We start from the raw sequence: 24146 nt of genomic DNA, 5'->3' as shown, positions 1-24146 counted from the left end.
AAAGTCATGATGCATTCAGGGTGAAGCAGTTGCAAACCCTGGTTAAGATTACGGTTGTTTAGTTACGTGACTCAGATGATATAACTACCACACCTCTGTAATGAAAAACACACGGAGCCACTTAGAGGCACATGGAGCCCAATTAATTTTCTAGCATGGGGGCAGCTTATTCAACACTGCATCACATTTTCTCCACTGGAAGGGCATCCTATAGTGGACAGTTTAACATTATCCAAGAGGGCACTTTTGCAACATTTTTATTTATCAAGTATGAGCACTGGAGGGTCCACTGGTACCCATTTATATCAGTGAGAGTAGAGCAAACAAGCAGCAGTTCAGCAGCACCACAATCTACATCCTCCAGAGTCCAGAATGACCAAATAAACCAACATCTCTTTGAAACAGTTTCACTAACAAAAATGGAACATTATCATTTCCATGGAGGGAAGATTTATTGCAGGGCCGTTAGCCTAGGCTGCACTTGTTTTAGTGAGGTGCATCTAGTAATCTGATTTGATTCAAAGTAGATCCAAAGTATAATTTGAACTCCTGAAGCTTGGGGAGGACATCGAGTCTTTCCAAGTCAAGAGGCTAAAGTTTCGGCGACATCATGAGGAACTGGTGTAAAAGTCAAGTTTTATCAACACCCTTTTATTAAAATTAACCGGATTCATTGAACTTTGGTTTAATGTTTACTTGCTGATTTTTCATCCCTTCAGTATGAGAGCTGCTTTCCAGCCCAGCCTTGTGTACAGTGGCTGCACACTCAGCCAGGCTTTGTCTCTCAGACCTGATCTCCTGTTGTCTTGCTGTTGACATCTCTGCTCTGCTGCTCTTCGTGAGGTCTTCCAGGACCTCAGGGCTTTTCTGTACTCCAGCTGCGTATTATTATCTACATATATTAGGCTTTCAACATAAGACAGAGTGTTATATATAGAGCCTGTTTTAAAGAGTGAAGATGAATCGTTTAGACTCCAGAGGCTTTAACGTCAGTCGCTCATATAAAGACTAAGTATGAGACCTTCACACCTCTGATTTAAAGGGGAAGGCTGTGGCGTGTGTGTGTGTGTGTGTGTGAGAGAGAGAGAGAGAGAGAGAGAGAGAGAGAGAGAGATCGGTATGCTCTTTCCTCACCAACAGCGCGTCATTTTTAGCTCGGGAGAGGGTTGGATGTCTGGAGTTGAGTTCAGAGCCAACTTTGAGTGTGAGTGTGTGTGTGTGTGTGTGTGTGTGTGTGTGTTTTCCCGTCAGTTTCTCATCAGTCGGGCTAGAAGGATTATCTGAAGGCGGGGTGAAGGTGCGGAGGAGATGGTTCCTTCAGCAGGATGGACCGGAGGAAAGTCGTGCCCGGGTTCGTCCCCTGCTGTCTGTTACTGGCTCTGTCTGTCTCTGCAGAGGTAAGCCGGCTGCTGCCAAACGCTCCCAGCCTATATAAAGCTGATGTTTACGATTTGTCATTTAGCCTGGACCGGGATCTGTCACGGAGGACACTGTCCTCTCATCTGCACCGTGGTTACAATGGACCGGAGATCAGTCCGCTACTGTCCAACAACCTTCATGTAGACAGATGACACAGTTTTGATTGATTCAGCTGACCTGCTGTAGGTTAGGTTTCCAGGTTGTGCTGTTACTTGGAAACGAGTACAATGTCCTCTCCAGGAACCTTTAGAAGAATTTGTAGTGACATATCAGATCATTTGTAGGACAATTGGAGAATCGTAAAACAATGCACAATGGCTCATTTAATATGGGTCAAGGAGCAAAATGAAAATAAGCCTTTTGTCCTGGCACAGTCTAACACGGCTGTGAAGTTGATTAATCTCTTGCGCTAAGAGCAGCAGCTTTGAGCAGAGAGAAAAGAAAGCTGGAGGCAGGGGAGTGGGAACACTTTTCACATTAACCTTCCATATCTCCTTGCTCCATTTAACTTCTGCTGTCTTAGCCACGCTCAGATGGCAAAAATATTGATGGGTATTACCCATGAATGATAATAATCATTATCTGGTGATATGATCAGTATCCAAATCTGATTTTTATCTTACAGTTTTGTTTTGTTTTTAAGCTGCAGAATCTGTTGCTTATCCTACAACACAAGTCAGGCGGATTTACTGCCAAACAACCTGCGCTCCGCATAAACAAACTGATTAAAACAGTTTGATATTTCACTGAGTTGTCTTGCATCAGATGACTTAACCTCTAACTTGCTCCAAATTAATATGTTAAATTCTGTGTGTGTACAGACACAACTTGCATAAATTTTAAAAGTTGTTTCCCAAAAACTGTAGGGCCATGTGTGTAGAAAGCAGTCTGCAAGACTTAATGGTATTTCCTAGAGGTCACATCCATACTGGGTGAACAGTGCAGGACATTTAGCCTTTTTCATACCTAGTCCCACAGTGTGGGCTGTAATCCCTGTAATGTTCACCCAGTATGCATTTAAACCTCTGCAAATTCAAGCTGAAAGGCAACACTTTAAACTCCTCGTCACTGTCATCAGTGTGTCTGAACGTCCAGATAGCAGTCTCTTTATTCACTCATTCATTCATCGGTTGTTGGCCTGTTTGCTTCATATTATCAGCAGGGTCAAAGTCTGTTCTCATTTTTATTTATATCACATCGCTGCAGATAAGTGTGAAGGGAAACGCCACAGTTTAATAGGTCTTTCAGGTAAGGCTGGTCCAGTGTGTCTAGGAACTGATTTTACAGTGCACAAATTCCCACAGTCTGGTCAAAATCAGGGAGCATTAGGTATGTTTTTAAATTGTTCTCTCCTTAATAGAAAGAGTCATTTTAAAAAGCTAAAAATACTTAAACTTATACTTTGATACATCAAAGGAACTTTCCTTGTTTGGGGGCTCACTGCAGCCCCTAGTAGCTTCTTAGTAGTAGGCAGAATGTGTAAAAGAAGAAGTCTTGGAGGAAGAATTACGCCCTGAAGATGCTCACACCTCATTCCACCATTTTATTGACGTTCACCTTATGGCAGCCCTGTATGTCACAGTGTGTGCCATGCACAGACCCGGGCAGGCCATCGGTCCCGTTCTGCAGTGTCACGACAGTGTTAAAAATGTTTAATTAAGTGATTAAATCAAAGAAATATAGCAACACAGGGTTGTAACAGGCTTTCTGAGCCAGAAAAGATGTAGTTGTCAGCAGATGAAGTGGACAACATTGACCTTACTGTGGTGAGCTGCTTACACTGTGCAAGATGTTGGTCCTTAATAAGGAAATATAAATTAAATAAATGAATAACACAATTCAAAATAACAACAAAAACAGAAAAAGCGACAAAAAATACTGATATAACTTTCATTAGTAAAACCACATTTTTCACATCATTTCTAAATTTCTAAATTAAGCAAAAAATGTTAAAACCTTTCCAGTATTACAGAGCACAAAAAGTCAGTTCACAGCACCCTGAGGCCATGCCTGTATAGACTTTATGATGAAGAGTTCAGACGTATTGTGACACCTGCTGGTCAGTTTTTATCCCCGACTCTTTATTCGCTTTTGATCAGACATGGCAGAGTAACTACAGCAGGTGAACTGGGTAAAGACCTATTGTAGAGACGACAGGAGGTACAGAGGATTGTAGCAAAGGAAGAGTGAAGGTCCCTCTTTGTCCCTGCAGCGAACTCCACTTGGGAAACACCATCAGCATCAAGAGTGTTAGCAGAGCTCTTGGTGCAGTAAAGCTTAGCTGTAGTAATATTAGAGCTTCTACTGTAAGCATAAAATTAGCTTAAAAGAACACTTAACCTAAAAACATTAAACAGTCATCCCTTACAGGTTTGAAAAAGTTTGTAAATGGCTACTGTGCACAGAACTGTAATCAGTCACAGTGGATTTCAGTGGACATCTAGGTTGACATTAAACAAATATGTCAAAACATATTACTGTGTCTGCAGGAACATCTCAAACGATTCCTGCAGCATTATGCAGTATGTTTCAAACATTCGAGGGAAATTTGCGCTCCATCTTCACGTTTTTGGTCCTCGTCACGCCATGGTTTACCTGGTACTCTGCTGACCCAAACTAGTTCCGTGACAGATTTCACAACAAGGAAATTCTTGTCATGTGAGTCTTCATGTGAGTCCGTTGGATGAAAGCTGGTTGTGTGTCTTGAAAGTGTTGCAGAAGCTTTGCAGTCCAATATAAGCCATGTGTTTGTTGCTTGATAACATTCTGCTCATAAATCATGGCTTTAACCTTTGCTTCATGATGTTGTATTTCTTCCACAGGTAAATCAAGGTGGATACTTGAATATTGTGCAGAGTGCGGGTGAGTGTCATATCAGAACCTTCATGTGCGTTATCTCAGAACTGGTGTGGTGTTTTTGTATGGTAGCAAAACAGCAGTATGTAGATCAAGGCCTACCTGTTGCTACAGGTGACACATAAAGCTTCATTTCCTATTTAGTCCAAATTCTAATTCATGGAATGTGAGAAAGGTAATGCATTCAAGTATGATTGATATTTTCCTGTGACATCAACATGATGTCCCTCTCAGCCATTGCAGCTATTTGCTAAGCTAATTTTTCTCAGGAACTCCTAGAGGGAAAATGTGGCACAAATTCATCCACAACTTGGACTTGAGGATGAATTTATTGGATTGTAGGGGTCAAAGGTCACTGAGACCTCATAAAAGCCGTTTTTATGTCAGTCCTCTGTTTTCCTCTGTAAAAATAGTCTCTTAGTGAGGACAGCGTGTTTCTCACAGGAATTTATTCAGTAGAAACATACATGTCAACTATATCTGTTAAACTGCAACTGATTGGTGCAGACAAGACAGCCACATGGCTGTGATTCTGCTTCACTGTTTCTTCAACAGCACTTGTTGGTCGGTTGGAATATAAGGGGCTGTGCTATTTTTACACACCTAATTGACACTAGACCAGACATTATAATCCGATTTGGTTTACATCGTTACGTTTCTTTTTGCTTAGTAAAAATCTGTCTGTAGTCCTGTCAGTGTTATAAGTGATTCTGAATGACATAATTCGATAACCTCCATAATCTTGATCAGTGATTGTGTTTTCTCTGTAGATATTATTTACTGTTCAGGAGGTCTGGCTGACATGTTTCTATAGACCACATTTTGTTTCTAAATCTTTCTGTACTGCCAATAGTCCAGCTGTTGTTCTATCAAATGGTACATGACATCTGGGCTGGTGTTTGTCAGAGTGGCAGACTCAGACTCTATATGGACGAAAGTTCTGAGGTCTGATGAGTCCAAACTGAGCTGTGCAGCCATCACACTAAACAAAATCATACATAACAGCAGAAATACTGCATCCCTAGCATGAAACCTGAAGTAGGATTTATAGTTCGCAGGGTAATTTCAGGTTTAACTCTGGGTTTTCAGGGTTACAAAGGTGGTTCACTTCTTAACTTATGCTGCACACCTAACCTGCTCCGGAGCAGGTTGTGTTCAAGATAATAGATCAAAACGTATAACAGCACCGCCTACTGACCTGTCCATTCTCTGAAAAATGTTATGATAATTCATAGAAGATTCCATGAATGTACTGACTGTGACAAGGTTTCTTAGGAGGACAAAAATTTAGCATTGGAGACATTTCCAACAGCATTTCCTGTTGGCTCCACAATGTCAAAGTCATTTATCGACATCATTTTACAACAGAGATTGTTTGAAGCACTAAAGCTTTGTGCTTGTTTTACTTGCAAGATATAAGATACTTACCACTTTGAATTATATTTTAGTTTATTATTTGCTTACGAGTCTGTTTGACAGTTTTAGCTGAAAGAAAGATGGCCTACATGTAACCAGTACTTTATTGGAAAGTAAAAATGTAATCCAATCTACTCATGCTCCAATGTGAGCTGATAACCACTGTTGTTTGTGAAGCCAGATACTGGAAAGAAATCCTAGGTGTGCTGAACTTACCACAGGCCTCTGATGGAGGCAGCAAGAAAGCAAGCCCAGACGCAAAAACAAAGCTATACAGGAATGGCTTTAAACAACAGTGTTAATGCCTAGGAGTGGCTCAGACTCCAGACCTCAATACAAGCTAGGATCTGTGTCATGACTTGAAATGGTCTTGATACAGTAAGTGTACCCGCTGTCCACATACTTTTGGTCTGCTTTGGCTGCATTTAGTTCCAGTGAAGGGAAATCTTAAAACCACAGCATAGGTACACCCAGCTCCATAACGAAACGGTTTTCCCATTTTGGTGTTCAAAAACTCAACTGGCCTACAAAACAACTGCAACGCCAACGTAGAACTTATCGAACAACATCAAGGTGTAAAATGCAATGCAATCATTTATTTATATCCTAGATTTAGGATTCATTAAGGTTAGCGTGTAGAGATTTGTTTTCACAGGTCAAACTATCGATTGTTATACTGCCTCAAGCAAGTCATGCTGTAATTACTAATATCCTTTACCCTAAGAAGACACTCTCATCCAGTCTGCAGCCTACAGCCTTTATGCTCCTTCTGTTCTTGTTCTCTCCAGCTTCCCCTGCCTCATTACATCAGCTCCCAGCTCTCTACCCTCCAGTCACAGCATGTCTGTATACAGTAAATCAGTGTGGTTTACCACCCTACCCACACCACCAGCAGCTGCCTGTGTATCCATGCAGTGCCTATAGCTCACAGTCACAGTTAAAGCAGCGGAGTCCCTGTAGATTTCTTGATTTTTACGCTTCATGCCTGAATGCAATGAGGATATACCACTGTGAGGAACAAAGCTTCACTGACTTCATACCTGTCACATACTCCCACTGGAAAATAGATTAGAAGACTGCCGAGTATTTCATGCTTGGCAGCTGTGTTTTAGACAGTCTGCACGTACCAATGTTGAGTGATTGACTGCAGGATTCTGAGTAAATCAGGGTTATTGTTTTATTTGATTTATTTATTTGCAGGACAACACACATTAATCAACAGTTCTGTAACCGTGACAGTGCTGCAGTCTTTTTTCCACATTTTTCAGGCTATCACTGGCCACACCCTTTTGGTATTGTTATCTTTATTAAGTAAAGGTGTTTCTCTCACTACTGCTTTGTTGTGGCACTGGTCATAGGTGATCTTCATGATATTTCATGTTTGATATTTCATGTTTATTTTGTTTTCTAACTGTGGAGGCATACAACAGAGTTTCTGCTGACAGTCGCATAAAAAAAAGCCAAGAGCTCCTCTGGGATGAAGCAGAGACTGCTGAAGCGATTACTGTTTTTTTTTCCTCCATTAGGATGTTTATTTTCTTTCTACATTAGGAGCTGACTGATAGTTTTCACACTTCCTCAGAGTTATGGGATCCTGTGGTGATAAGTAAAAACAAGCTGCATGAAGCTGGAGCACATGTCAAACGCGACACACTCATCTGGTGGGCAGATGTTGGTTTAACAACACAATACTGTGGCTGAAATGCAGGGAAGACACTTAAGAGCAACCAGAAGCACTGCCAAGTGTAAAACTGATCTATAAAACTGCTTCCTGGGAAGATGCTATGTGACTGTTTCACATGTCTCACACACACACCCACGCATACATGCTCAGACACACTGGACTACTTTTCCATGTTGTTGTGCATTACTTGTTCAACAGAACAAAAAAGCACCCCCAAATTCCCCTTCTCCCATTCAACTATCAGCAGGATGGTTCTCCCTTGTGAGTCGGGTCCTGCTCAAGGTTTCTTCCTGTTAAAAGGGAGTTTTTCCTTGCCACTGTCTGCTTGCTTGGGGGTTCAGGCTCTGGGTCTCTGTAAAGCCCCTAGAGACAATTTTGATTGTAAAAGGTGCTGTATAAATAATTTGAATTGAATTCTTAGTTACACTGTGGCCTGTACAGACAGACAGTCGCCAACATTGGGCCCCACTGTGCTTCACGTAAAATTTCTCTGTGTTTTGAATAATTATATCTTAGAACTCATTATTTTGTTGTGCTTAATGTAGTAAATAAAGGCATATTAGTAAAGAAAGGATCTTTAACTGACTGACTGATGGTTTGTGTCTGCAGCTCTGGTCTCTTGTTCAGAAGGCTTTATAGAACTCGGCTATTATAACGGCTCAGTTTCCCACACGGACTCAGGCTCCCCCTGCCTGAAGTGGACAGATTTCCCAGACTACGTGCAGCAGTACCCAGGCCGAGGCCTGGGGGACCACAGTTTCTGCCGAAACCCAGACCGAGAAAACGACCCTTGGTGCTTCTTCAGGCAGAGCTCTGGTGCCATCGGCTGGGAATACTGCGACTGCCGTCAGGGTGAGCCAAGGGAGGGCACCAGAGGCCAGATACATAAAACTCTGTAGATTCATGACTAAAACATGACTAAAATGCATGCTTTTTGTCAGATTTGTAAAGTTGCACTTATTCTGTTTTTATAAATCTTAATCAATGTGTCCTTTGCAGGCGCTGTCAGATTGGTGGGGGGGTCATCAGGCAACAGTGGGCGTCTGGAGGTCTATCTGAACAGCCAGTGGGGGGCAGTATGTGATACACACTGGACCGACCGCGATGCTAGCGTCATATGCAGACAGCTCGGACTGGGGTGAGGACAGTCTCCAAGAGCGAGACATGGTGCTGTTGTCAACACACATGGTGGGACAGCTAGTGAAAGCAGCAATGAAGTGACCGCTGAGGTTTTAGCTCGTTGGCTTTGAACACCAACACCTGATCTTGTTAGTGAGCTACCACCACATATCCAATTTATCTGTTTTTTTGAAAAGCCTCCATTAGGATTATCATTTAGATAGTGTTAATGTGAGGTATACATTGTGCTGCATGTGTGGTTTAAAAAAGAGAGAGCATCTGTGTATCTGCTGTCCATGCAGTGAGATTGGTACAGCCCTGCAGCATTCGTACTTTGGTCCGGGTTCTGTCTTCCACTATGAGCGTCTCGGTTGCCGTGGAAATGAGAATTCCCTACTGGAGTGCCGGAGCAGGAAGTTTGTCACCAATGACTGCAACCATGGCAACGAAGCGGGAGTGGTTTGTGCTGAACCTGAAGGTGAGGCCAGAGTGTCAGATACATCACTAATGAATCACTAATGCATAAGGACAAACACGTTTTGTAAGGGATTATACCAGATGAGGTGTCCATCATCAGTATTGGATGGATGACGGGAAGGCCAGAACCTGGTGGGCAGTTGCCCCCGCTGAGTACATTAGTTCCTGATAACAGAACCTTTGAAGGCCATTACTCAGCTTATACCATTATACACAATAATCTATATTTTCAGGCATTTCGCGATCAAAATCTGAAGTTTAACACAAGCTCTAATTATTGACAATCATTACCATCCCATAAGATTCTTATGTCGTGCAAACATTGTTCATTACTCTAGTAAGCAGGACAAACATTATATATGACTTGGCAACAGGAGATATTTCAGCTATTAGCCAGAAAGCTAACGTTATGCTGGCATGATTCAAGTCAAATGTTGCATAAGGTTGACAAACAGGAAATATAATTTGACAGTATGTTTAACAACAAAACTGTCTAGTTATTCAGCCATGTTATTGTCCCCAAATCAATCTCAGGATTTTCACCACCTACAAATAATAGCCCATGTGTGCTGTTGGTCGCAGCCAGAGGAAGAGTCGAAGAGTAAACGGGATGTGAGACAATTTCTTATGTGATACAAATTCTCAGTATTAATATCACTGTCAGTGTCAGTTCAGAGGAGACACTGAATGATAATGCGGTGACAGTAACTCATTTTAGATACAGGCTGAAGTTCTAGACAGCATGTTTATTTTGAATAGTGAGCAGACAGTTTGATCGGCCCTCGGTCTTGTCGGCGCTGGTTGTTTCTTTCAGAATAGTTGAAAGAAGACCCCACCGCCACTTATACCTGCACTCCCTTAAAACTCAGCAGTAGATTATAACCATATATAATAGTGATGTTATTTCTAATGATGGAGTCTTAGTTCTGATATACAGTAGACTAAAATACATGACTGACGGGCATGCAGAGCACACATCCATCACTTCAGAGATCCAAGCTCTGAAGACCGGCACCATATGTTGGTAATATGTGCATTATTCTTCTTCTTTTGCCTTTTATTTCTCAGGCATTGGCATCCCTTTGAGGCTAGTAGGTGGCTTGGAGGATTTTGAGGGCCGTGTTGAGGTGTACCATAACGGCAGGTGGGGAACAATTTGCGACGACCAATGGGATGACGCTGATGCCGAGGTGGTGTGCCGACAGTTGAACCTGGGGTAAGAATTACCTGCTGTGCTACTGCGACACAGCAGAATGTCGGGATCAAACACCCCGCTGTGTCACCACGCTGGCTTCTCTTCTTATGTGAAACCCACTCGATATAAGAGTTTAAATGATTATAGAACTAAGAAGGTGACATGATAGACAATCATTAACTTAATGTGGCACTATCACTATAATGTGATAAAATGTCTCTCAGAGCACTGAGAGCACTACTTGATGAATAGGAGAAATTCTGTCTATTATATTTGATCTGTCTTGTTGATAAATAACATGTAGGGCTGCAATAGCCTAAAATATATTTTAAAAACATGCATCACCCAACTCTCTCTACATTGCTCTGGTTATCAGAATCAGAATCAGAATCAGAATCAGAAAAGACTTTATTGCCATTGTAAGTGAAGAGGTTTCACATTACTAGGAATTTGTCTTGGTGATTGGTGCATACATAAAACGTAACAAGTAACATATAAAAGAAGAATAAAATAAAATAAAAATAGAATAGAATAAGGTAACACAAAATAAAATAAGATAAGTAAAATAAATATGTTTCTGGAGGTAGTCCAAAAGTGAGGTAGTGCAGGGTGGAGTATAGTGCAAGTGGGTGAAAATCAGTGCAAATGAACAGCAGGTGGATAATGACAAAAATCAGTTACTAAAGTGCAGAGCAGCATGTTAGTCAGTTGGTGTTCAACAGTCCAACAGCACAGGGGAAGAAACTGTTCTTGTGGCGTGAGGTTTTGGTCCGAATGGACCGTAACCTCCTGCCTGAAGGGAGTTTCTCAAAGAGTCCATGTCCAGGGTGAGAAGGGTCAGCTGTGATCTGAATAATGTAGCATTGGGCTGCATTTACAGGGATTTGTTATACATATCATTGTTTTTTAGATTAGTTGATTAGTCTAATGACTACTTTATCAATTATTCTCTACTGTTAATATAAAAAGTACCTGCCTCATTAATTTCAATATTTTATTAAATCATTTCAACATTTCTAATGCACTGTTATGTCATGGTACTCATAACAATAATAATAATAATACATTTCTGATCATAAAAACATCCATGACATAAGTAACAGTCTCTTACCGAAGAGTACGTCACTGACATATTATTTAACATATGACATATTTTAGTGTGCAATTTATCTGTAGTATGAAAAAGGTTGTGGTGGGGCTGCCTCTTAGGAGGTAGAGTGGATTGTCCACTTCAGAAGGTCAATCAGAAGGTTGGTGGTTTGATGCCCAGCTCCTCCGGTCTGCTTGTCAAAGTGAGTCCTTGTCCTTCAGCGAGACCCTGAGTACACTCAGTACGGTCCATTTACAGTCTAAAACAGAGGAGAAGATCAAACCTAATTCAAAAAATAAAGAAGCACTGATGAAATATAAATTAAGATTATTTTACTGTACTGCCTATTTTTCATCTCTGGTGTGTTCAGAAACATATTTTAGTGTACTGTACTGTGGAATGTAGTAATGTTTGTTTGTCCTGACCCACAGCGGTGTGGCCAAGGCATGGCGGTGGGCCCACTTTGGCCCAGGTTCTGGTCCCATCTTGCTGAATGAGGTTCAGTGCACAGGCAATGAACTCTCTCTGGAGGAGTGTCCTCACAACATCTGGGAGCAGCACGACTGTGACCACATGGAAGATGCAGGCGTGTCCTGCAATCCGTACACAGGTCAGAGCCCGGGAAGGAAACGCACACAAACACGTCTGTAATCTTTCCTTTGGAAGGCACCGTACCATCAGTGACACCAATACGACATGCCAAAGAAACAAAAATATTTTACCGTGGTTACATAAGCAGGAATAATCTAATAAGAGATGTGAGATCTACAAGCGCTAAGTCAAAGGTCATGTCACGAAGGATTCTTCAGGACATTTTGCCTTCCATAAAAATCTCCTGTTCTGACTGACTGACTGGTATTCCCAGGCAGTTTACCTTTACCCCTCCCATCTACTGACAATCACACACGCTCTGCAGAGAACCAGAGACAGAGAGAGAGATGTTCTCTGCTTGCATCCTTCGTGTAAATGCAGTTTTTAAACAAAGGCCTACTTATGCAGTTGTTTTGTAAAAGTTTGTAAGTGCACCTGGTCAGGACTGGTGTCATTTTTTTGTTGTTGTTTTGATCATTTCAATAGGCTGCATCATTAACAACAAGCGTCCTCCTCACATGACAAAACAACTGGATGATATTTTTTATTGTAGTTGCTTAATTTAATCAAACAGAGCTCAGAACTGTTTTTCATAAAGTCCACCATCATGTTCAGAGCCCCACCAGGAGAAATAATACAGTGCAGTTACAAAGCCCTCTCCTGCCCCCATTTTGGTCTATCAGTAAACATTCCCTATGACACACCTTTTTTTTTTCTAATAACATCTTAGAACATTTGTGTTTAGATGACATTAAAGTGCTTAGCACATAGACTTTGATCTTGCTAACACCATTTTAATGCTTTAGATGTTATTTGTGCAAATGGAATTTCCCTTCTTGTCCTGCCTACTCCCTGTTACCTAATAAAAACAAAATTGACCAAATGTGTTGAGAGTGTGGTGATCACATTGACAATAAACCAACCAGAAAGCCTGGATAAATAAGCCTGAGGGGAAAAAAACATATTTCTGACAGATGATATAAAAGCATACAATATACTGCCAGAGCAAGATTCAAAGCTGTCATCAAGGAGATAAAGAGAGGGAGAGGGATCTCAGCACCAACAGCATCACAAGATATGTGGCAGGTGATCCAGACGATGATGATGTGGTGCCTCCGTCAGCCTCCCAGAGCCACTAGCATTGCTGTAGCTATCCCCATTCTCGTCGGTCTAAACGTGGCTTCCTCCGTGAAGGTTGCTCCAGTCTGACATAGATGGCCTTCTTCAATTCCTTCTTCAAAGTGTGCATTACTGTTCTTGTCTTTAGATGTCCTTTACTCTTGACTCAGGATTGATCCTCTTGTGTTGAGCCATGCAATTTGTGAAATGTTTGGTGGCCCTGTTGTATAGGTCTGTGCACTACTCGCTGTATGCCAACAACCCTACACAGGGTAATTTCCTGCAACTCCCCGTCACACAGTTGTAAGTGAAGAGTCTTTTTGGATGAGAGACAAAACATTTTCAAAAATGTGCAGTGAGTTCAGCTAACTTTGACTTAGCACTTCTATCAGTGTGATCTCAAGTCAGCTAAAAGAGATCACAAACACCAAGACTAATACAAATGAGACATGTCATGCACTCCCCTGAGAATGTGATCTTATACATTATTAGTGTTTTCCTGTGTGGCTGCAGATGGTGCAGTTCGTCTGGTGGGAGCAGACCATTACTGGGAGGGTCGTGTGGAGATTTACTATCAAGGACAATGGGGCACTGTGTGCGATGACAACTGGACCAAGCTCAACGCCCAGGTAGTGTGCAGACAACTGGGCTTCAGGTCAGTGCATCACGACATCACTTTGGAACACTGCTGTGCCTTAGATGCTTGTGTGCTAGCGTGTTATTTTATTTCAGTCTAAAGTGGGGATGAATGGATGAATTCTTTTCCCTGATGAAACAAAAAGAAAAAAAAACTCACAAAGATTCAAGAGCATGCTGGCAATGCTGATATTCTTAGAGCCTTATGATTATCCATCTATCCATTTTTCTGCCTTCCATCTGTGGACCAGTTATGGTGAAAAGGTAGTCCAGATACCTTTCTCACCAGCAATATCATCCAGTCATCACAAACTGAATCAAACAGAATCTTCAGTTTATAGCAACTTATACTGTCTCTGTTGTTACAGATCAGTCACTGTGAAACCTAAATAAAGTTTGGCAAGCACAGGCTCTTCATGCCATTTAAACAACTGTCCATAGAGTGATAGACATTCTGTGGTCATGCCTTGTCTGTAGCGGCCGAGCAGAAGTAGCTCCTGACAGAGTGTATGAAGAAGGTCGCGGGCTGATCCTGCTGGACGAGGTGCAATGTCAGGGAACTGAAGCCACTCTACTGGACTGCACCCACTCTGAGTGGGGCCAGCATGACTGCTCCCACAGTGAGGATGTTGGTGTCCGCTGTGAAAGGGGAAGTGATGCTAATGAGATACCAGGCCCGTTACCTTCAGTTGGTAAGGAGACACACTGGAGACTGCTGAGGAAATAGGGCACCTATTATTTTTGTAAAGGCTCAGGGTATATCAAACTAGCTTGTGGAAACCTCTGAGCATGAATTACAATCACTAACAACACAATAATTACAGATTTGTCCTGTAATGTTTGTTTACAGGCCCTCTGGTGCGTTTGGTTGCTGGAGAGAGCAGGAAGGAGGGTAGAGTGGAGGTCTTCATTAACAACCAGTGGGGAAGTGTGTGTGATGATGGCTGGAATGACATCAATGCAGCTGTAGTTTGCAGACAGCTGGGATTCACGTTAGTATGATAATACACCTTCTCTGATCATTTTTATCCCTTTTGGACCATCAATGCGCTCATCAGCATGCCTTTCAGGATGGCAAGGACAACCAGTTAATTAAATTATTAATTGACTGAAATATTTTGATTACTCTATTGATTCTGATCCTCTTGAGAATGAATGACTTACTGACATTTTTGGTTTTGCGTGTCCAATATAAACCATTCGATATGATTTGACAGTATTATATTGGATGGATTTCCATTTGTTGCAAACACTCCTGGTTCCCCTGACAGGTTTTCATTTTTTTGTTCAAAATGAATTTTTATGAATATAACAGATTCCCTTAAAATTTTGTACACAAAGTTTATGCATAATAACCCCCTTAACCTTTCATTTAATGCCATCATCTGGTGAAGGTTTTGTTTTGTCCTTTGGTTTACAGCCATTAACTTACAAAATGAATGACATTCCTTGGCTGTATGCTGTGTTTAGTGCTGAAATATTGGCTGGTAAGCATGAAAATGATACACTTACCCATGAACTACTAACAAACATCTGGAAGATCTCAGGCTGCACTCAGGTTTGTAGGGGGTTAGCAGGTCAGAAATATAAATGGAGCCAAACCAATACGTGCCTTAAAACCAATTATTATGATCTTAATCTATTCCAAAATGTACAGCTAACCAATTTGAGAATGCTAAGACTGGGATTATGTTGATTCTTTTGTTGGCTCATGTGAGAAATCCTCCTGCTCCATTCTGAACCAGCTGAAGCTTGAATAGGCTGTATTCACTCAGACAGGAATGTAGTAAGTAGCAATAATTTTACCATAAAACGGCTTTTTTTGATAAAAAAAAAAAAAAAAAAAAAAAGCATGAATGACAGTTGTTAATCATTTCAAATGCCAAACGTTTTGGCAACTGAGGAGCTAGATGAAAAAAAGGAAGTTGAGGAAGACAAATGAAAAATATAGGAGGATTTATCAGCAGAACTGACTGAATAAAAATGATCATTAAACCTTTAAGTCATGGCTAACTCATACAGCCTGAGTACCTATAAGAAGCTCTATGTGCAGTATTTGGGTCTTGAACTTACAAACTTTAAAACCTTTGAAATTAAAAATGTCTGCTTGAAATCATTTCTCTAACGATCCAGTGTTTTATCAGTTCTGGTCCTGGCACCTGCCACTCTGCAAATGTTGCATGGTTCCCTTTGTCACCGCACCTGATTCAGATGAATGGCTAATTAGCAGTCCTCTGCAGAGCCTGGTGATGAGCTGATCACTTGAATCAGGTGTGTTGGAAGAGAGAAACATCTAAAACATGCAGGGCAGCAGGTCCACAGCATAATAACTGATCAGGTGTGAGATGTTGTTTCTTCATCACTTAGGGCACCAATGCACAACCTCAGACACCAAGAACACGACGTGATCTTATACCTGCCAAGAGAGGAACCACATATTAAAAAAATAATCCAAAATTCTGAGTGTGTGTACATCATCTAGAAAATGGAGAGATATTTGAAATTGGTTTTTACAAAGACTGATTGCTTTATACATGAGAAATTTATGTTTAAAGATACTCTATTTCCCATTGACTGCAATAGTTTACATAAAAAAACATTTTTTTTACCACTCTCTCTCCCCTTTTTCATGAAGATTGGAGACTGATTGAACAAAAATTTGCTGTATCTTGCAATACTTTTCAATACAAGGCCACAATGCCAGCTAAAGGAGTTTGACAAAGATCTGGACCTTTGTGTTACGTTTGGCTTCTTTTGGAGGATGGGAATGCAGATTTCATGAGAAGAGGAAGAAGAGCAATAGCAATTCCATAAAATGCATTTTATATATGAATATGATTTGTTGCAATTCAGTCTACATGTACTGGAAAAGTGAAAGTGGCAAAAAAAGAAAAGGTAAACTACGTATTTATTGAACAAAGAAGAACAAATAGTAATGCTATGTGTCTCTGTGTTACGCCCTCCCAGCGGGGTGGCTAAAGCTCGAGCCATGGCGTACTTTGGAGAGGGTCAAGGTCCCATCCATCTGGACAACGTTCGATGCTCAGGCAAGGAGATGTCCTTGGGTCAGTGTCCAGCAGTCGGTCAAGATAGCCATGACTGCCGCCACAGCGAGGATGCAGGCGTCATCTGTGATTACACCCTAGATCCTGTGGGAGATGGCGTCAAGGCAATGCAGACCTGCGGCCTGAGACTCAATAACCAGCGTCGTCGACGCAGGATCATAGGAGGAGAAAAGTCCCTGAGGTTAGCATGGCCACACAACAAATGTATGTAGATTCGCTCACACACAATGTGAGAGCTGAGTTTGATTCACCGTCTCTGTACAGCCATGGAATTACAGTAATTATACTGCCTATTTGGGTGGTGCAGTGGTTAGCACTGTCGCCTCATAGCAAGAGGGTTCCAGGTTCGAATCCCGGTCTGGGCCCTTCTGTGTGGAGTTTGCATGTTCTCCCTGTGCCTGCGTGGGTTTTCTCCGGGTTCTCCGGCTTCCTCCCACAATTCCAAAAACATGCACATTAGGTTAATTGGCTACTCTAAATTGCCCCTAGGTGTGAGTGTGAGAGTGTGTGGTTGTCTGTCTTTGTGTGTTGGCCCTGCGATTGACTGGCGACCAGTCCAGGGTGTACCCCGCCTCTCGCCCGTAGTCAGCTGGGATAGGCTCCAGCTCCCCCGCGACCCTGACGGATAAGCGGTATAGAAAATGGATGGATGGATACTGCCTATTTGCTGCAATATAACATGCACATTTTTGCCCTATTTTTGCCATTCACTGCATAGCTGTGTGTGTATTTGTGTGTGTGTGTGTGTGTGTGATTTCAGGGGTGAGTGGCCCTGGCAGGTGTCTCTGTGGCTCAGGTCTCAGTCTAAAGGCAACCATCCTCTGTGTGGAGCATCACTCATCAACCCCTGCTGGGTTGTTACTGCTGCCCACTGCTTCAAGAGGTAGGACATAGTTCACTCCAGTGGTCACCTGTTATCATTAGAAACATTCACCACTCAAATAGAGGATGCCTCCCTCACACCTATGATTCAATCTTTTTTCTGATACATTGATTGATTGATTAAAAATAAAAGACAAACAAAATAAAGAATACACAGTTCATATACCTACACATGTGCACATGTGCATTTTTTCTTTGCTGCTTCAGATTTGGCAGAGACCCGACCCGCTATGTGTTGCGCCTGGGTGACTACCACACCGAGGAGCAGGATGACTTTGAACGCACCTTGTCCCCTGAACGCATCGTTATCCACAGAAAGTACCACAATCAGGGCTGGGAGTATGACATTGCTCTGTTGCGGCTCAAAGGCACAGAGGGCAACTGTGTGGCATTCAACCCTCACACAGGTGCAGTGTGTCTACCTGAGCCAGGTAACAAGTGGGAGAAGAGGCCTGGTGCCTGTGTGATCACCGGCTGGGGTATCACAGGTAACTTCACAGCTGCACAGCACTGTCCTCAAAAGAATAAATGACTGTAAAACTTTATCTTCCATATCTGCTTGACTTTTATAAGGCTTTCATGATAAGATGACAAAAAATATTTTACCATTACTATGCACCTCTAAGGAAACAGGGTTAAATATGAAGGTTAGCTCATAAATGTCTTTTCTGATGTAGAACATAGATATAAAGTCAGAAGTCGGAAAGAACAATAAATAAAATAATAAAAGAATTGCAAGTTGAATTAACACACATATGTATATATATACATATACATATATATCATTATTATTATTAGTGGTATTATGTAGGATCTGGGTAGTGCAAATAGTTTATTTTTGGGGTAACTGTAAATGATACAATTAGAATAAAATGATTTTGATGAAATATCACCTTTTTAAGCATAGATTTGGTTACTTTTCCTGTTGGAAGCAGACATGTTACATGATTCATTCTAACATTTTGTTCAAACATTTGATTAACCGTATTCCTATTGGACATCTTCTTCTTGATGCTTCCATATTACCGTACACTCATACAAATGAGAGTAAATAAGAGTAAATTTGTTTCTTTTTTCTCATCTGCTTCGTGTCATCAGATTCAGAGTACTCCCGGACTCTGCTCCAGGCCTGGGTCCCCCTTCTACCAGCCTGGAAGTGTAAGAAGAGATACAGTGATCGTTTCACCAGCCGCATGCTGTGTGCAGGGAGCCTGTCAGAGCGCCACCGCGTGGACAGTTGCCAGGGGGACAGTGGGGGACCACTGGTTTGCCAGGGGGAAGGGGGGCGCTGGGTGTTGACAGGAGTCATATCTTGGGGTCATGGTTGTGGTAACCCCTCTTTCCCTGGGGTGTACACACGCGTTAGCAGGTTCTTGCGATGGATTGATAAGGTCATCAACAAACCATACATACATAAGAACTAATGATGCAGAATAAGAGTGGATAACCAATGTTATTAAGGGGCCTCAGTGATTGTGGAAGGAGCCTGCTGGCCTTTGCTTCTCTGCTGTGCCTCCTTGTACACTCCATTTTTAAGCTCATTTGTTGCTCCCCGTGTTTCCCACATCACTGTGTAAATGACCTGGAATATTTATATTATCTCACAGTGAGAACTAATGACAAATTCCCATGCACAACTGCACACATTTGTTGTGTCACACTTTGAGGAACCATGATCTGAGCCAGTGATGAGCAAAAAGCAAGTGGTAAACGGTTGCTTTTTTTTAATGATTTATTGTAGATTTGATGTCATTTGACGGCAATACGTGCATGCTTCTTGCATGTCTTCATCTACACAGTTCAGTGGCTGCCTCTGCCAGCATTTAGCAATGCAGCAGATAGAGAGTAGTACCCACCCAGACACACCGGAAGGAAAAAGATATATTGGCATGTGAGATCTGCTGCAATCACATTTGGATTTGGCTACCAGGAAAGTATTGGACCCATGAATATGGCACATGGCACAGTTAAACAGTGCTATACTACACCGGTCAAGTGAAAAGTTGAATGACATTGCACTAACATGCATGCCTTCCAATCACAGCTGTAAATAACAGTCTCATGCGGGCTAGAGCCAATGAAGAATGACAGCACTGGGCTGAGAACAAATGTACCTTTGAACAAGTATGTGTCATATAATACTGAATTTTTGCATACTGACATTTTTATTTGTTTTTTGTTGTTGTTGTTGTTGTTGTTGTTTGTTTTTCTTACATTCCAAGTGTGCATCTCCAAACCATAACCACAGGTCAAACAGTTATTATTATCATAACCATTAAGGTCGCTATTGTTGCCAAATTTATTTCTGTTTGCTAAAGTTTTGTTAATAATATTCAATACCAACTGCCGTACAGTAAAAAGGATAAAAAGTACAGCTCCATCAGTAGGCTTTTACCAAGACTGAGTAACAAATCAGGCAAAACACCCACCAGACAACTACCCTGCAGAATCCAGGAGGTTCACTGTTTGGTGATTGGTTTGTGGTAATCTGACTAACTGTGTTTTAGAATATGGGAACATGTATATTATCAGCTGATCATAAGGGTCATGAGCTTGATGTCCTTTGATAGAAATGGGTCCTGTGTCAAAATATAGATTTAGAACCTTCATCATTTCAGTTGAAATTGTGGTTACAAAATTCATTTGTATTTATTTTTTGGATTCTGTACACAATGCATGTGTACACTATGTGTGAGATATACATTTTTCTGCGTTCTGTACAGCACTGGTGAGTGCATTTTTTATTGTTTTTATTTATTTGGGAAAAAACGTCAGTGATGACTGTATTAAGCTTTATTTATTTAAGTACTGTTGATTTTAACATCATCACATTCCACTATGACACTAGAGAAATGCAAATGGGCTACTACTATTTACGATAATGTGTCCAATCCACAGGACATCAGCATTCAACCACAAGACACCAAACAGAGAGTAGCAGGCTAGTCTGTGCACCAATGTTTAGTCTTTTGTTCATTTCGCAGAAACCATTAAATAAACGTCTCAAGACAAATTAGTACATTTTTTTCCACAACTCCCCACAAACTCATCCATACTTTCTGATCTCCGTAAACGTATTCTTTAAAAAGCTGGAGAAAAAATATCTTTCCTACAATGGTTTATGTGTGATTAAACTATCATGCATGTTTCCATACCATATATTCTTAAATTTATCTTTTGAACAAAATAGTTCTGGTTGATATGTCATTTGTTCTACCTAGTTGTTTCTCAGTGCTAAGTTACTCTTAATGACATTGTTTAAAGGCCTTACAGGAAAGGGATTACTGCCTAAATTGCTGGAAGGCCTTCAATGTGAAGTATTAAGATTTCATGTACAGCATACAGTAAATTAGCACAATAGAAACTCAAAAACAAAGCAAAAAAGAAACAGCTTAAAACACAGTTGCTACTCAGACACAAAACATCGACATCACTCATCTCATATATTAGTAATCCCGAATGGAATACATTTCACTAACGTAATATAGTCACGGTCTTTAGAGCTCAGACAACACAATACAATCAACTTCTTTTTCTAACAGAAGGCTTCATAGCATCTGCTTAACCTGTTGTTAAAATACTTGGCCAGATTAGGTTTTTTTTTTCTTTTCAACACAGTGCAAATAATCATCATTCCCTTTTCATAAAATTGTGTTTCTGTCTTTAGAACAGAAATTAAGACATTTAGGATCCACTGAAATATTTTTGGAAATAATTTCCTCCGTTGTCTTTCTTAGCTCACCCTCAAGGCTTATTATCTTCCTTCGCTGCCAGACGTACAACAGTGTACCTTCCACTTCTGTGGGTTTAGTGCATCGGTCTGAAATGTTGAGGACTTATTTGTTTCATTTTACTGGGGTAACAAGTTTGCATTTACAAACGCTACTGTATTGATCAGAGTACATTGTAAGTGAGTCAGTTTCTAAGTTCCCTTCAAGTGTTTCCTTCATTCTAAGAGTTGTCTTCAGAACTTAACAATACGTGGTAAAATTCTGACACCGTTACTTTGACTGTCCATGGTCACCTTTGTTTCCAAAATAGATTTAGGGGTTTAATTGCATCACATCATATTAATTGTGATAGGTAATACAAATTGGATTTTTCTCCCCTGCCCTTTTGAGGAAGGAGAAAATTGTGAAACATAGTCAACTTGGAACAGGGCATGAATGTAATACTAACATAAAGGCCGTTTCAAAAGATGATGCCACAGAGACTAGTTTTCATTGTGACCAGTAACTCATGTGTATGCTCTATCAATACCAGGTGCTATTTTGGACAAATGTGGAAAGATTTAGATATAATCTGACTTTGAATGGAAGTTGCACATTGTTACTTTCAACCTGGGCGGTCAGGATCAAAGTAACATACCAGTGGGTCAAAAATAGCAAAATATAAACTTGAATTGTTCATGTTGTTCTTGTTATTATTTGAAATGTAGGACAATGTCCTTGTTAACATGTGACTGCATGTTAATTAATGCATTATGTCCCTTATCAATTTTTTTTTTACATTTTTTGTTGTTTTAGTGTTCAGTTTCATTAAGCACTTCACAACTGTATGAACTCTGCACCCTCAGTACATGCCTCATTGTTGCTACAGAGGGCCAAAAGGAACATAAGTTGCTATTGTCCTGACAAAACTACAACATGGCAAACTTTAGAATGTGTACTAAATACTGTAATCTGTCGATGATCATGACTTTGGCTAACAAAACAATAAACGCAACTTGCCAAATTCCTGCTTGAGTGAATTTATTTACTGTGCTCTACAGAAAATAGGGAAGTGTTGGACTGCTACTATACAAGCAACCCCAGTGAGGGGGGATATATGCAGAGGTTGTGGGATATATGGATGCTTCAAAACCCAACATCAATATTAACAAAGACACAACTTCTAGCTTAGTGTTCTAACATCTGCAAAAGGCAACTGCTATCACAACTGAGCAGCATTACAGATGTTCAGAACAGCTACAGATACCTTGGGATCCCGCAGGCAAATGGAAACCATGAGGAGGAAGGAAGTCAGCTGCAGTCAAATACCTCCACTGGGTGACGCAGGTCCAAAGAGGTCAGCTGAATGGTAAGAACAAGGTCCAGACCATCAACATATACACCCTGCCAGTCATCAGATACCCCGCTTGCATAATAAGCTGGACAAAGGAGGAGATAGAGGCCACTGACATCGAGACAAGGAAGCTCCTCACCATGCATGGAGGGTTTCACCCCTAGTCCAGCACCCTGAGACATTGTGATGGCTGACAAACAGTGGAGGAAGGCAGTAGAGGTAGACATAGAGATCCCAAGCAACAGCAACATTAAGAAGAAGGAACATGAGAAGCTCGAAAAATAGAAAGGACTGAAAGAGCAGCTAGCAAAGATGGGTAGAGTAAAGAGCAACAGTGGTGCCAGCGGTAATCGGGGCACTGTGGGGTGTGAACCCCCAAACTGGAAGAGTGTCTCCATCAGATTCCAGGTACAACAACAGTGGTTTCTGTCCAGAAGATCACAGTCCTAGGAACAGCTAAGATACTGCGCAAAAGCCCTCAAACTTCCAGGCCTCTGGTAGAGGACCCAAGCTTGAGGAAGACACACACCACTGCAGAAGGGGGTGAGAGATGGAATACACACACACACACATATATATATTTTAAATATATTATAAACTGAGGTTGCATTAGCAGAAGATGATTTTCAGAGAGAAAAGACAAATGGCTCACAGCACTGTGTGCTGTAAATCAACAACACACAAGGAACCCATGAATTATCTCTACACTACAGTCCTGACACAAATAGCACAAATAATACAAGGACTCTGGGTATAAGCAGGCAGCAGTTGTGATAACTGCAGCTCCTCAGTCTTTATATTCCCCAAGATGGTCTGTGATTGGCTGCAGATTATGAAATTTACAAGCCAAAAAAGCTGAGACGCACAGAAACCTGGGAAGCAACATGGCACATATCATATTCTGACATCTACACATCCACTTAAGAGTGTTGTAAATGTGCGACTGAAAAGAGAACCCTATCATTTCATTTTTAACATTGTAAAAATCAAGCAGTGAGAACACATGCATTCTGACTAACTATTTCATCATGGTCTCAGCCCCAACCAGAGAAATTGCTATCAAATGCTTTTAAACAGTGAATCATTTTCAACACCATTGCTTCTTAATGATTCAGTTCTTCATAAAACTTAGTTAACCCCATATCATTCTTACTTTATTTTGGATTGAGTGTACATGTTATCCCAGTATTGCTGTCACTGTTGATTTCTTTTTCTCCATATTATACTTTTCTGTGATTCTTTTGCTGATTTGTTTCCTTTCTGTTTCCAGGGATGCATGTGAATAGTCGGCTATAACAACCAAATTAATATATGTGTATAACCACAGAGCACGGTCAGTGCCCCAACTGATGCATCAGTCTAATGTAATTAGTGGAAGGATACAAAGGGCTGGTAAGGCTACATGACATAGACTGGTATGAACAACAATACTTCTGTATTGTTGTTCATGCAAGCTGGATGACCAGTCATCCCAAGGAGGAGCAAGATGAAGAGCATTGGAGAAGAGGAGCTCCAAGAGTTTGCTACAGCATA

General features: G+C 41.1%; 1 protein-coding gene across 1 annotated transcript; it reads left to right on the top strand.

Annotated features, from left to right (window-relative positions):
• The first annotated feature begins 1181 nt into the window (after window positions 1-1181).
• si:ch211-51a6.2 (neurotrypsin) lies at window positions 1182-22367 on the top strand. The gene is made up of 14 exons (XM_046402673.1): window positions 1182-1397; window positions 4242-4281; window positions 7985-8227; window positions 8375-8513; window positions 8797-8972; window positions 10040-10187; window positions 11688-11866; window positions 13480-13621; window positions 14080-14294; window positions 14453-14594; window positions 16570-16848; window positions 17428-17550; window positions 17757-18037; window positions 18648-22367. The coding sequence occupies exons 1-14, from the start codon at window positions 1326-1328 to the stop codon at window positions 18971-18973; spliced, it is 2505 nt and encodes an 834-aa protein (XP_046258629.1). The 5' UTR covers window positions 1182-1325; the 3' UTR covers window positions 18974-22367.
• Window positions 22368-24146: the final 1779 nt, after the last annotated feature.

The sequence above is a fragment of the Scatophagus argus genome, chromosome 10 (assembly GCF_020382885.2).
Source record: "Scatophagus argus isolate fScaArg1 chromosome 10, fScaArg1.pri, whole genome shotgun sequence".
Lineage (NCBI taxonomy): Eukaryota > Metazoa > Chordata > Actinopteri > Scatophagidae > Scatophagus > Scatophagus argus.
Note: the sequence above shows the minus strand (reverse complement) of the source record. Positions and strands in the feature narration are given on the sequence as shown.

What these genes read in the sequence shown, in the direction of transcription:
- si:ch211-51a6.2 (XM_046402673.1), top strand. Translation starts at nt 1,326, where the DNA reads ATGGACCGGAGGAAAGTCGTGCCCGGGTTCGTCCCCTGCTGTCTGTTA. An exon ending in TGCCGACAGTTGAACCTGGG is followed by an intron (nt 10,188 to 11,687) that starts GTAAGAATTACC and finishes CCTGACCCACAG; the next exon opens with CGGTGTGGCCAAGGCATGGC. An exon ending in GGAGGAGAAAAGTCCCTGAG is followed by an intron (nt 16,849 to 17,427) that starts GTTAGCATGGCC and finishes GTGTGATTTCAG; the next exon opens with GGGTGAGTGGCCCTGGCAGG.